This window comes from Thalassophryne amazonica, chromosome 11, assembly GCF_902500255.1.
Source record: "Thalassophryne amazonica chromosome 11, fThaAma1.1, whole genome shotgun sequence".
Lineage (NCBI taxonomy): Eukaryota > Metazoa > Chordata > Actinopteri > Batrachoidiformes > Batrachoididae > Thalassophryne > Thalassophryne amazonica.
The window spans coordinates 18,393,561-18,407,966 of record NC_047113.1 but is presented as its reverse complement, the minus strand read 5'-3'; the positions used below and the strand labels follow the sequence as shown (position 1 = coordinate 18,407,966).

At 41.7% G+C, this 14,406-nt stretch overlaps 1 protein-coding gene across 2 annotated transcripts in view; it reads right to left on the bottom strand.

The window, feature by feature from the left end:
- ebf1a (EBF transcription factor 1a) overlaps positions 1–14,406 on the bottom strand; it is a 201,895-nt gene that overhangs the window by 113,545 nt on the left and 73,944 nt on the right. For both annotated transcript variants that reach the window (XM_034181304.1, XM_034181305.1), the window contains exons 7-8: positions 11,705–11,786; positions 8,815–8,956 (exon numbers count right to left, since the gene is read on the bottom strand). In XM_034181304.1, coding sequence (XP_034037195.1) covers positions 8,815–8,956; positions 11,705–11,786 — 224 coding nt within the window. The remainder of the gene's footprint in view (positions 1–8,814; positions 8,957–11,704; positions 11,787–14,406) is intronic.

The window sequence follows — 14,406 nt, the reverse complement described above, 5'->3', positions numbered from 1 at the left end:
TTGTTGTATTTTTCTCTTTAGCCACATTCTTCATTATTTATCCATGAAATGACAATAAACTTTCCCCAACACTTAAATGTACTATTTGATTTTTACCCGAGGTCAACATATGGCCATCGGGTATTGGGAAGACCCGGTGTCCTTCTGTTTGTTTCTCCGTCCATCCGTCCGTGCATCCGTCCGCCCATCTGTCCGTCCGTCTGTGTTCAACATAAGTCCATTTCTATTACTGCCACAGTTTTCAAATTCACAGGAAACATTCTTGGGACACAGCCCTTGGACAAGTTCAAAGATACAACCCCTGGCAAAAATTATGGAATCACCGGCCTCGGAGGATGTTCATTCAGTTGTTTAATTTTGTAGAAAAAAAGCAGATCACAGACATGACACAAAACTAAAGTCATTTCAAATGGCAACTTTCTGGCTTTAAGAAACACTATAAGAAATCAGGAAAAAAAACTGTGGCAGTCAGTAACGGTTACTTTTTTAGACCAAGCAGAGAGAAAAAAATATGGACTCACTCAATTCTGAGGAAAAAATTATGGAATCATGAAAAACAAAAGAACGCTCCAACACATCACTAGTATTTTGTTGCACCACCTCTGGCTTTTATAACAGCTTGCAGTCTCTGAGGCATAGACATAATGAGTGACAAACAGTACTCTTCATCAATCTGGCTCCAACTTTCTCTGATTGCTGTTGCCAGATCAGCTTTGCAGGTTGAAGCCTTGTCATGGATCATTTTCTTCAACTTACACCAAAGATTTTCAATTGGATTAAGATCCGGACTATTTGCAGGCCATGACATTGACCCTATGTGTCTTTTTGCAAGGAATGTTTTCACAGTTTTTGCTCTATGGTAAGATGCATTATCATCTTGAAAAATGATTTCATCATCCCCAAACATCCTTTCAATTGATGGGATAAGAAAAGTGTCCAAAATATCAATGTAAACTTGTGCATTTATTGATGATGTAATGACAGCCATCTCCCCAGTGCCTTTACCTGACATGCAGCCCCATATCATCAATGACTGTGGAAATTTACATGTTCTCTTCAGGCAGTCATCTTTATAAATCTCATTGGAACGGCACCAAACAAAAGTTCCAGCATCATCACCTTGCCCAATGCAGATTCGAGATTCATCACTGAATATGACTTTCATCCAGTCATCCACAGTCCTACGATTGCTTTTCTTTAGCCCATTGTAACCTTGTTTTTTTCTGTTTAGGTGTTAATAATGGCTTTCGTTTAGCTTTTCTGTATGTAAATCCCATTTCCTTTAGGCGGTTTCTTACAGTTCAGTCACAGACGTTGACTCCACTTTCCTCCCATTAGTTCCTCATTTGTTTTGTTGTGCATTTTCAATTTTTGAGACATATTGCTTTAAGTTTTCTGTCTTGACGCTTTGATGTCTTCCTTGGTCTACCAGTATGTTTGCCTTTAACAACCTTCCCATGTTGTTTGTATTTGGTCCAGAGTTTAGACACAGCTGACTGTGAACAACCAACATCTTTTGCAACATTGCGTGATGATTTACCCTCTTTTAAGAGTTTGATAATCCTCTCCTTTGTTTCAATTGACATCTCTCGTGTTGGAGCCATGATTCATGTCAGTCCACTTGGTGCAACAGCTCTCCAAGGTGTGATCACTCCTTTTTAGATGCAGACTAAGAAACAGATCTGATTTGATGCAGGTTTTAGTTTTGGGGATGAAAATTTACAGGGTGATTCCATAATTTTTTCCTCAGAATTGAGTGAGTCCATATTTTTTTTTCCTCTGCTTGGTCTAAAAAAGTAACCGTTACTGGCTGCCACAATTTTTTTTCCTGATTTCTTATAGTGTTTCTTAAAGCCAGAAAGTTGCCATTTGAAATGACTTTAATTTTGTGTCATGTCTGTGATCTGCTTTTTTTATACAAAATTTAACAACTGAATGAACATCCTCTGAGGCCGGTGATTCCATAATTTTTGCCAGGGGTTGTAGCTAACCTAGACGTATTTTGAGAGGTTAAAAAGTCACATTCTGTTTGAATCCGTTCTGCATTGTTTTTGAGTGGCAGGGGGATGACAGCCAATCAGAGTAGAGCTGCACCGTGATGTCAGTGGCTGGTCTGTTCAAAACCACTTTGCTTTGTGTTTATATGCATGTCTCTCATATATTATGTAAAAGCGAGCGAGAAATACTCACACACTTATCTTCAACCGCTTAGTCCAATTAAGGGTCCCGGAGGGCTGGAGCCTATCCCAGCAGCCATAGAGCACGAGGCGGGGTACACCCATGACATGGTGCCAGTCCGTCAAAGGGCCACAAAGAGACAAACAAACACCTTCACACCCACTCGCACACCTACGGACAACTTAAAGATTCCAATCCACCTAACCTGCATGTCTTTGGATGTGGGAGGAAACCAGAGCACCTGGATGAAACCCACGCGAACACGGGGAGAACATGCAAACTCCACACAGAAAGGCCACAGGTGGGAATTGAACCCATGACATTCTCGCTGTGAGGCAACAGTGCTAACCATGAAGGCACTGTCCTAGCCTAGCGAGAAATAAACACTTCTAAAACCATAAACACCCTTTTTGGGACCTAATAACACCTCTGAACTTATTTCTCAGATGTTAGCATGGTGATGTCACAGGCTGGTAGCTAGTTGCAAAATGGTTATTTGTGTGAAAATATAGCCTCTTTGTCATATATTATTTAAAAGATAGTGAGAATAAACACTTCCAAAACCAAAAACACCCTTTTTGGAATGTAATAACACCTCTGAACTTATTTCGCGGACGTTAGCATGGTAATGTCACAGGCTGGTAGCTAGCTGCAAAACTGTTTAGTTTGTGTGTAAATATAGTATCCTCTTTGTCATATATTAATTACAAGATAGTGAGAAATAAACACTTCTAAAACTGAAAACACCCTTTTTGGAACCTAATAACACCTCTGAACTTATTTCGCGTACATTAGCATGGTAATGTCACAGGCTGGTAGCTAGCTGCAAAACTGTTTAGTTTGTGTGTAAATATAGTATCCTCTTTGTCATATATTATTTAAAAGATAGTGAGAAATAAACACTTCTAAAACCGAAAACACCCTTTTTGAAACCTAATAACACCTCTGAACTTATTTTGCGGACGTTAGAATGGTGACGTCACAGGCTGGTAGCTAGCTGCAAAACTGTTTATTTGTGTGTAAATATAGCCTCTTTGTCATATATTATTTAAAAGATAGTGAGAAATAAACACTTCCAAAACCGAAAACACCTTTTTGGAACCTAATAACACCTCTGAACTTATTTTGCGGACATTAGCATGGTGATGTCACAGGCTGGTAGCTAGCTGCAAAACTGTTTAGTTTGTGTGTAAATATAGTATCCTCATTGTCATATATTATTTAAAAGATAGTGAGAAATAAACACTTTTACAACCGAAAACACCCTTTTTGGAACCTAATAACACCTCTGAACTTATTTCGCGGATGTTAGCATGGTGATGTCACAGGCTGGTAGCTAGCGGCAAAACTGTTTAGTTTGTGTGTAAAAATAGTATCCTCTTTGTCATATATTATTTAAAAGATAGTGAGAAATAAACACTTCTAAAACTGAAAACACTCTTTTTGTAACCTGATAACACATTTTACGGCATCAGCGTGCACGCTAACTTCACCTAACTCAAAGCTAACTTCCTATGGAGTTAAATTTGTCTCATTCATACCAGCAAATGCACAGAAGGTGATCTACAAATATTGCTTGATTTGCATAACTTCCGCTTTTGTCAGAAGCTCATGTACACGCACACGCAAAGCCTCCTGCAGATGCTGTTAAAATGTAAATATTGTTTGTGATTGACTGATTAATAGAGGGGTTTGATAGAACATGTACAAATTGTATGTAAGACAACAGGACCTTAATAATTAAATAAAGAACTGCAAATTATAAAAACACAAGGCTATACGGCCGAGGGCATTTTAACATTGAGTTATATTTTTATCATGGATTTGGAGATTACCTGATGTGATTGAGAAAAGAAATGCATTGAGGAAATACATGTTTATACAGTCTAAATCTCCTCTCCTTAGCAGATATGCAGCTTGTCAGACAAGCTGTAATTCTGTAAAGCGGCGTAATCCACTTTAGAGTATGCTGACATTTTTTTTCTTCCCCTGCAGCCCAGCCATTGCTCTTTTCCTGACTCCCTGTTCTGTTGATCCTTCCCAACAAGCTGGAATGATATTTAGCCCCCTGATACACCTGCAGAGATCAACGTTCACCGAGCAGCAATCTGTGGCCGTAATCATGGCCTGAGATGCCTCTTTTTTCACAGCCGCTGATATTATGTGCGCTCCATGTGCATGTGTGTGTGCGTGGATTAACCAGATGGTGGAACGTGAATCCGTGTGATAGGATTATACTTTTGGGTGTTCCTCGGTGCCATCTGTTCATCTCTACGAGCCGCTCATCTATTACCGCCTGAAATGGGGCCTGAAAGTTGTGCACCCCGTGCGCAAACTCACAAAAAGAGATGGGAATACAACAAACAAAAATAAACCGCTGCCCTATTTCAGTGATTATTCTATTAATTTTATGACGTTAGTAGCCGAGACGCGCAAAGGATGGTTACAGTATCAGCCTGTTTTCACCTTCTGAGTTTGTTGGAGCTCAAATTCAAATTCCTGGAAAATGCAGATGTTATTTGATGTATTGCTAATTCAAATTAGTCAAACATTCATAGCTTTACCTTTTTCCTCTGGATGCATTTTGAGAGTGAGCGAGTGTCTTTTTAGCAACACAAAACACACTGCATTCATGGTATGTCACATTTTGTGTGTGATTTTTACAGTGGTTATACTTTATTATACACAGAACACCCGCCAACATACGAGAAAACAACTCAAAAGGGTGGCTGGGATGCCAAACCAATACCTCATCACTGTCTTATAAGTATGAGAAGGGTTTACCACTAGAGGCTTACAATATGTGTATTGGCAAGCAATGGCATCTGTGGCAATGCGACTTGTCGAAGAAAATCCCACAATATTTTTCCACGTTTTTTCTTGTAAACAAGCAACAGTTGGCGTATTGGCTACCGGGATCCTGTTTTTCAGCAAGAAACGTGATAGACATTTCTGTTTTTATTTTATGCTGTGGTCAGCGTGCATGTTAAAGATGCCAACATTGCCCACAGTAGGAGGTTCAATGGTCCTCATCTATCAAAACCCAAAATTTCAGAGATGAATATGCTGTCATTTTTACAGACATTTTGGAGGTCCACTGATACCATTAATCCTATGCTTGCTTTACTAATCGCATAGAATTTGTTGCTTTAATCACAGAGAACTTCAGAGATTTTCATGCAAATTTGTGACTTTACATGCTCAGAAAACATTTGAGTTTTTTGTGATAAATTTGTGAGTTTTTCCTCACTAATTCAACATTTGAATCAAAGAATTTCTGACTTAATTGAGCGTGATACCTCGTGATGAAGGAGGCTGTGAAATGATAGCAATAATTTATTTAACCTTTATTTACCCAGGTTAGTCCCATTGAGATCAAGACCTCTTTTGCAAGGGAGACCTGTACAATTATAAAGTTTACAATTCACCTAACCTGCATGTCTTTAAATGTGGGAGGAAGCTGGTGCACCCAGAGGAAACCCACGCAAACATGGGGAGAACATGTAAACTCCACATAGAAAGGCCACAGGTGGGAATTGATCCCATGACCTTCTTGCTGTAAGGCAACAGTGCAAACCACTAAGCTGCCTTGCTGCCCAAATTGTTTGGCTATGTGAATTTATTTGCTATTGTCTCATAGCAGATGATAACATTGTTAGGAGTAGGCTAACAATTACAATTTCTTTGTGGTAGATATTATTTAAGTCAGTATTTTTTATTTATTTTTTTGTCACTACAAGTTAAAAAGCTTGGGCTGACCTTTTTAGCACCTCCACGCAGTGGGGCCTGAAAAACACAAAAATTTCATACAACGGAAACATTGGAGCATCGAGTTTTGAGATGAACTGCTTGTACTATTAACTGGACTACAATCCATATTACTGCTCATTCAGAAGGCAGCATGTGAAGCTGGCGGGGGGGGGGGGGGGGGGGGGGCACGTCTCCAACACATGGTCCATCAGCAAGGTTGGGTAGGATTACTTTGAAACAATACATGTGGATTACATGTATGTATGTACATACATTTGGATTACTTGTAATCTGATTACTTTTGGATTACATTTCAAAGTAATCCTACACAACCTTGTCCATCAGTACCGGATCTCCCCAAGGCTGTGTTCTTTCCCCTCACCCCCTACACCAACAGCTGCACCTCCAGCCACCAGTCTGTAAAGCTCCTGAAGTTTGCAGATGACACGGCCCTCATCAGACTCATCTCTGATGGGGATGAGTCTGCCTACAGGTGGGAGATCAATCACCTGGTGTCCTGGTGCACACAGAACAATCTGGAGCTCAACGCCCTCAAGACAATGGAGATTGTTGTTGTCTTCAGGAAGAACTCACTCCCAGCCAACCCCATCACCCTGTGTGACTCGCTAGTCGCCATTATGGACTCCTTCTGTTACCTGGGGTCACTATCATCCAGGACCTCAAGTGGGAGCTGAATGTCAGCTGTCTCACCAGTAGAGCACAACAGAGGAATTACTTTCTGTGGCAGCTGGGGAAGTTCAACCTGCCAAAAACAATGATGGTGAATTTTTACACTGCCATCATTGAGTCCATCATCTCCTCCATCACCATCTGGTATGCTGCTGCCACTGTTAAGGACAGGAACAGGCTGCAATGTATCATCCACACAGCAGAGAAGGTGATCCATTGCAGTCTGCCATCCCTACAGGACCTGTTCACCTCCAGTGCCCTGAGGCGAGCAAGGAAGATAGCAGCCGATCCCGCTCACTGAGGACACAAACATCTTGCTACCCTCCCCTCTGGCAGACAGCTGAGGTCCATTCCGACTAAAACCTCAAGACAGAAAAATAGCTTCCTTCCACCCACAGCTAGACTTATAAATAACACCTGACACCCCCACTTACCCTGCCTCCCCCATGCCCCCACTACTCCCTTAAAGTACAGTTTGATCATCCCTGTACTGTTCATGTGCATGCCTACACAGCCCCATTCCACCATTCCACTATATTTATTTGACAGTAAACTTAGTTTTGCCCATTTGGTTTTTTGACTCCTTTACATCTTACAGAAGCATTTTTTTTTCTTTTTACTGTTGTTTATGCATCAATGACACCAGATCAAATTCCTTGTATGTGAGAACTTACTTGGCAATAAATTTGATTCTGATTTTGATTATCTCAGATATTTGTAATTACATACTCAGAAAGGACAAACAGGGTTGAGTCCAAAGCAGCCACAGCCTGTGCTAGCTGGGTCCTGGACTCATTAGAACACTGTTACTTAAAGTGACCACGCCTGTAATTATTCATAATGTTATGCCTTAAAATAGCTTAAACTGGTTTGTTAAGACAGAACAACAACCAACCAACCAAAAAAAAAAAAAGTCAGTCCGTATACAGTTGTGTGAGCGACCATTCAAGGAACTGTGGGTTTTGCCATTTTTCATGTTTGCGTCTTTTTCCAGCAGTAGCTGTTTGGATAATCCATGTAAATAAGGCAGAGTTTTTCTAAAAATTTACTTTTCATCTATTGCCCCGCACCAGATATTGAAACCCTAAAATTCAAACATGACATCTAGGTTTTTATATTTTTACAGCTTCCTCTCAGCGCGCTAGTGTTCCTCTCTTTTCATGCCTGCTCCCCCACACCTTGCTCTTGTTGTCCCCCCCCCCCCCCCCCCAGCATCATCAGGAGAATAGAAAATCAGAGAAGAGGAAATTCCCAAACAAATCTCTTTGACACAAGGAACATCTGTTTGTGTGCTGTGCGCTCTTCTTTCTGTGTGAGATCCAAGTCCCACTAACGTCTCCAATATGTCTCGCCTTTGTAAAGTTCTCTGGGCATCTGTGGGACCAGTCGCAGGATAAGCAGTCCACTTTACCGCTGGACAACCGTCATTATAAAGCATAACCTTCAATCTTAATGCAATTTACGGTACACCATCATGTAAATCCCCTCTTAGTTTTTTTGTCATTATCATCCCTGAGGTTGACTTTCTTCAAAGGAAAAAAATATGTTTCTCTTATTCAATGTCTGGGAAATCGAAATGAGAAAATAACTGGATTAGGGACTTGGGAATCAGTGTGGCCTCCTAAATCATGTGCACATGTCATTATGAAGTATTAAAGGTTTGGGTCTGACTGTGTGTGTGTGTGTGTGTGTGTGTGTGTGTGTGTGTGTGTGTGTGTGTGTGTGTGTGTGTGTGTGTGTGTGTGTGTGTGTATGGGCTTCAGTGCTTGTGTGTTTGAAAACCTGAGGGATGGGGAGTGATGGAGGGCTGGAGGATAAAAGCAGGTCTCCGAGGAAATAAAGCCAGTGTTGGCTTTAAGCAGAACAGACCTCATAAGACACATAGTGCTTATGCGAGGAAGAGCAGAAGGCCCAGAGGCAGAGAGACCTGAGGGGAGCAAGCCACGAGGGAGAGACACCAGCTACTACTCCCTCCTTAATGCGAGTTAGGAACCTTACAAGAGGGGAAAGTGAGAATCCGAGAGGAAGAAGAGAGATAAGAAAGCAGCAGCAGCAGGAGAGCGGGTTTGAGAGGGGCAAAGTGTAGAACGGAGATGAGAGAGGGGCTGAGCGCAGACCCAGACAGGGGAAGGAAGGGGTAAGGAGAGAAAGTGAGCGAGACAAAGAAAGCTTGGCATTTTGTTCTCATTTTAATACCGTGTTCCAGGTAGGACGGAGTTCCTTCCGAGGGGTCCAGCCTTCGAGCGCGGCGCCCGTGTTTGGAGTTGTTGTGCACAAACATGTTGTCAGAGACGGCCAGGACGTGTCCGTCCACGCTCACTGTCGTCGATACGACCACCTGAGACAAAAGTAGATATCAGACACCGTGTGACCGAGAGCATGACACGAGTCGTTCAACAAACTGAGAAAAAAAACTGCTTCAGCTGGGTCATAACAGATGATATGACATTCACAAGAACTCAGCAGACATCTTCTGCGTAAAAATGAACATTATTCCAGAGTTTATATCATCCTCACTGGTTGTGAGTGAAAGTTCCACTTTCACAGGTCTTAAAATATTAAATTCTTGAATCACGTTAACCTTCTGACACAAGCCACTATTATGCTTAGTATTTCAACACTAGTGCAGTGGTTTGTTTGGGTAATGTTTGTCGGAAATCCATACTCCAGGTCTCAGGTTGGGTTTCAACCCTAAACCTTCTGGTTACAATGCAACAGCACTGTGATGGCATCACCATTCAAAAGAGCTTATTTCATTTATCATTGCAAAAATTCTGAAAAACATCTCAGAGACAAATATTTTAGCATTAACTCAACCTATTAAAGTGATTGACACGCCCACTGTTAAGCCTTGCATGGTAATGAATTTATTTCATAGATTTGAGCACAGCAGCATTGATTCAACCTCCTAACTCAATGAAAGTTTCATTTTAACAGTGTCCATGAATTGTTTGTAAAATAAGGAGTTCTTATGAAACCGAAGTGAGTTTTTATTGGTGGTGTTATGGCACTGCTGTCATCTCATAACCAGGGTTGGGCAGGATTACTTTGAAATGTAATCCAAAAGTCATCGGATTACATGTAATCCAAATGTATGTACATACATACATGTAATCCACATGTATTCTTTTAAAGTAATCCTACCCAACCTTGCTCATAACTACAAGGTTGGTACTAAAACCCATCCCGAGGCCTTTGTTTGTGTCCCAATTAATCATGCTCAAGCAACTGCACCTTAAAATCTGAATAGTATTAAAGTACTCTTCATAGTATCACATAAACACTATCATGCCAATATTTAACACTGCAGGTGTCAAAATTTTAATCCACTGTTGAAAGTGTAACTGTAACTTGGAACTATTGAGAATTTTATAAATTCAGGAATGGTGCAAGATTTAACACTGTATGAGTTGAATTAGGTCCCGTCCACACAGAAACAGGTTTAGGCATATCTGTACAAATTTTGTATCATATTAGCATTTCCTTCACACGGAAAGTGGCTGAAAACAATACTTTTTTGAAAACAGGTCCCAGAACGGATAAATCTGAAAATGCCACCTTCACGTCTTCATGTGGAAAAGCAACACATGATTATTCTGAAACAATAATGTCATAGCCCCACCTCTCCAACCTCAGCCACTCATAACGAATGACATGTTGTTGTTAACAGTGTAATTTAATATACTTTTTTGTCTTGGTGGATCATTAATGGGATTTATTTCATTGCAAGCAGAGTGCTGAAGAAACGACAGATGGCTCTGATGAATGTTGCTGTGTATAAATGGAGTGCTATGATACGAATAACATAATTGCAGAAAGGACTTTCAACTTTTAAAATGAGTTATTTTTTCTTCTTGTTGGTGGGACAAAGCATGGATGTTCTCTGGCTCAGGCTGAGAAACTCACCTGCAGCAAGCAAACACAGAGGGACTTTTTAAAAAATGCTATGTTTATTCTTTCCACAATTTCAAAGTCTAATCTTACCAACCCCTAGAGCAAGCACACAGTGGTAAGAAAAAACTCCCTCTGATGACGTTTCCACGATAAGGAATTAATGTATTTCCAGACGTCATCTTCTAAAACAAGGACATCTTATGTGGATAACAGTTTCTAAAAGGCTGTGATGATGACTCCAGTTGAAACGATACAACAGGGATACAACACGGTGTCTGATATGACAAAATGAGTCAAGACAAGTTTTATCTTGCAGACAACTTGTTGGCAGCTGCTGAATGTAAATAATAAAGTAACTAGTAATCTAACTTAGATATTTTCAAGACTGAGTACTCAGAAAAGTAACTATTAGTTACTTTGCTGATTAGTTACTTTGCTAACTCAGTCTTAAGAGTAACCAAGTTAGATTACTACTTACCCTATTAGTTACATTACTTAGTTACAAGTTGTTGGAAGCTGCTAATGAAGTAACTGCATAAAGCTGCTAATGAAATAACTGTATAAAGTAACTAAAAAAGTAATTAATAAAGTAACTTTTCAAAGTAACTGTGGCAACACTGTTTGGGATGCATGTCTGTGAAAATTGAGAATAGGGATTTATTGGTGAGGTTGGGTACACGTCACGTCCGGTGAAGTGGCAAATCCGAAGGTGAGAATTTCAAGATTCAAGATTCATGATTCAAATTTGTCACAGTCGCTTGGTGAAAACACGCTCGGGCTGTATGCTGTTGTACTGAAATCAGCTGGTTTGGTTTTGTCTCAAACTTGCTTCTATCAGCCAGCTGACAGCTATCATTGCCTGGAACACTGAGATTTATATGCCAAGTTGACCTGAAATAAACCATTATACATTAAATTGACTTTATTGATGAGTCTGACCCCTTTGAATGAAAAGTGATCAAATTACATGTATTTGTACTGAGTTTGGTGATGTTTTCGCTGTTCAAAAACAGCCACCAGAGGGCGCTAGGGGTAATGCCCAACCTTGAGAATATAGCATCAAAATAACACAACACAAAATAATTATAAGTTAAAATCAACTCCGAAATATTTGACTCTGAAACATTTTACACTCCAGTTCTTGCTATGCAGGAACACATGACACACACATGCGAACGGGGTCGTGTCTAACCTGAAAGCGCCTCATGTCTCGAGGGTTCCCTGCGTTCTTCAGGCAGTTCTGGTTGCACTTCAAGAAAAACTTGAGGAAGAACCTACGTTAGCAGACAGAGAAAACAGGTGCTTTTGAGATAGTGTAGCTGTCTGTCACTGAGACTACAGTGTGGGCTTGTAAAAACCAAAATACAAAAAAACAAAAAAACAAAAGGCAGCAGCGGCAGACGCAGCTTGTACACTAACCCGCGCTCAGCCATCAGTTGTTTATGACAAAGGCAGTTTTCCATGTAAAAACAGCTCCGGGGTATTGAGTAAGATGCAATGTTGTACATCCATCTCCGAGCTGCTGTCACTGTTTGCCATAAACTCCCCTCCCCAACACCCCCCAGCTGTAAAGCCGCGTGGCAGAGGTTGTGCTGTAGCTACTATGCAGCTCGGCGTTGCCATCCGTGCCTCTCTCAATCTGAGTGTGAGGGACCACATCAACAGCACCTGCCATGCATTATTAATAGGCTGAGATGGCATGTATGGCTAGCCACATCAATACTTAATGAGGGAGGGAGGGTCGGGGGAGTGGGGTGGATTGGAGGTGGTGGTGGTGGTGGGGGTGCCGGGGAGCACCGTAGGCCTGGAAAGCATAAAGGGGATGGCTGACAATTTATTCCCCAGCCCCACCTCGGGGCTCGACGTCTGACAACTTGTTCTTCAAGTGAAACTACATCAGTGCTCCTCTCCACTCTCCTGCATTGTCTGAACTGGGAAAGAAGGGAAAAAAATACAATACAACTGTATCAAATGAACCGCAAAAATAAACAGCGCTGTGTACAAATAAACAGGAACCCTCAAAAGGGGAAAAATAAAACTACGTTTCCCAGCTCCCCCCTCCGCCTCCTCCCTTTGAGTTAGCTCAAAGAAGTGCTGACAGCTGAAACTGCTTACAATACAGATCTCCAGCAGCCAGAGAGAGAATCACTCCTTTGCTCAGCTTTTCTTTCATATGTCTTATTTTCTCCCCTCTGTTCATTCGTTATGGCTAGGATTCTGCAGTGGGCAGCGCGTTTGGAGCCAACTGCCTCAGATATCATCACGCGCAGGCGAATGCGTCTCACACACACACACACACACACACACACAGGAACACAGTAAGCGGTGTGCCTTGGACAATTGTTTCATCAAAAAAAAAAAAAGACAGAAAAACAAGAGAGTAAAGAAGATAAATGGACGGGCCGAGGTTCTTTCTCATTTCAGGGCCCAGCGCGCTGCTGTGTGCATTACAACCATCTGATGTAACTCAAGAACTCGTGCGTTTATCTGCGACAACTTTTAAAATGCATGACAGCTGGTTAGTAGACGCTCTTCTTCAAATCAGAAGAAAAAGCCTCTTAAGATCTGAATAACAAGCTGTCTTTCTGTCCTGCCTTTTTTCTTCTGCTTTGTGCTCTGATTCATGGTGCTACAGGCGCAAAAGGCTAAATCTGAACGAGACGGGGAAGAGCAAACCGAGACTGCAACGACAAGGCAGGCTGGGGTCCATGTAGGAGCGCTGGACTTCTTCTCCTTGTTGGACCAACAAGGAAAAGTCCAGTCGCTGCAGAGTAAACGTCTTGATGCCCTTCTGCATATTTTAGAAACTGTTGGCCAACGCGTCAATAATTCATGAAGCAGTGAGATGGAGTATTTTTGTTTTATATACAGTGGACCCCACAAGCTGAGGGTCTCCTAATGTTCTTATCTCCTGGAGGTCAGGGAGCAGCCGCGCGTGACTCAGTTATCCAACACAGCCCACCTTGTTTACCGCGCCTCCTGTTTAATTCATTGGCTCGCATTCCCTCGCTGCCCACCTCCTCCTCTGAGGTATTTAATGATAGAAAGACGGTGGGTAAGTGGAAGGCTGAATCTCTGGGTCACCAATGTCAAAGGTGGCCAAATCAAGAGTTTGAGTCCAAGGCAGCGAGGTAGAGGAATAGAGACAGCAATGGCATTGCGTCATCCGCTGCACCATATGCCAGCGTGACCCTTTGTTCTCCTGCTGTGCATGGATCATCTGGTTCATTATTTACATGACTTAAAGTGTTTGGAGTCAACTGCGTGGAAATGTTACAAAACCGCAGCACGCTGATTCCTCAGTGCTCGACTCCATCAAGGAGCCAGAGGCAGCGGAATCACACGTTTGCAGTGTGCAACTGGGGGCAGAAATAACACTGTGTGTTGATGCGCGCTCGCAGAGAGATTACCATCAGGATTTATGGATAATCTGATTGACAGCTGACCAGTAAATATGGACAGATAGCTGATAATCGTTAGCAGGCTGATAATTCTCCAACTTGCTCACCCAGCGCTAATGTTTTTCTCACGATTAATTACAAAAAAGTTCTGACTTATTCTTTCACAAGTCTGCTCATGCTGAATTCATACCTTTTAGCAGCGATGCACGTGATCATGCTTCCAAAACAATAGTTCATCACTTCCCTTCTTCTCTGCTTTGCTTGTATTTGCTGCGTTTCGAGGCTGTTTCGCCGCGCCGCCTGCACAACATACTGCTAATGCTACTCGTGCAAATTGCTGCGCTGGTCGGATTAAATGAAATAAAACATTTTACTCTCACGTAATTACCTCCAAATTCAGGAACGGCTGTAGAAGTGAATTTGTGTAAATAACTGCTTGGCCTCTTGAAGCCTCGTGGCGTAAATTTGGTAACCGTGAAAACAAGCAAATAAA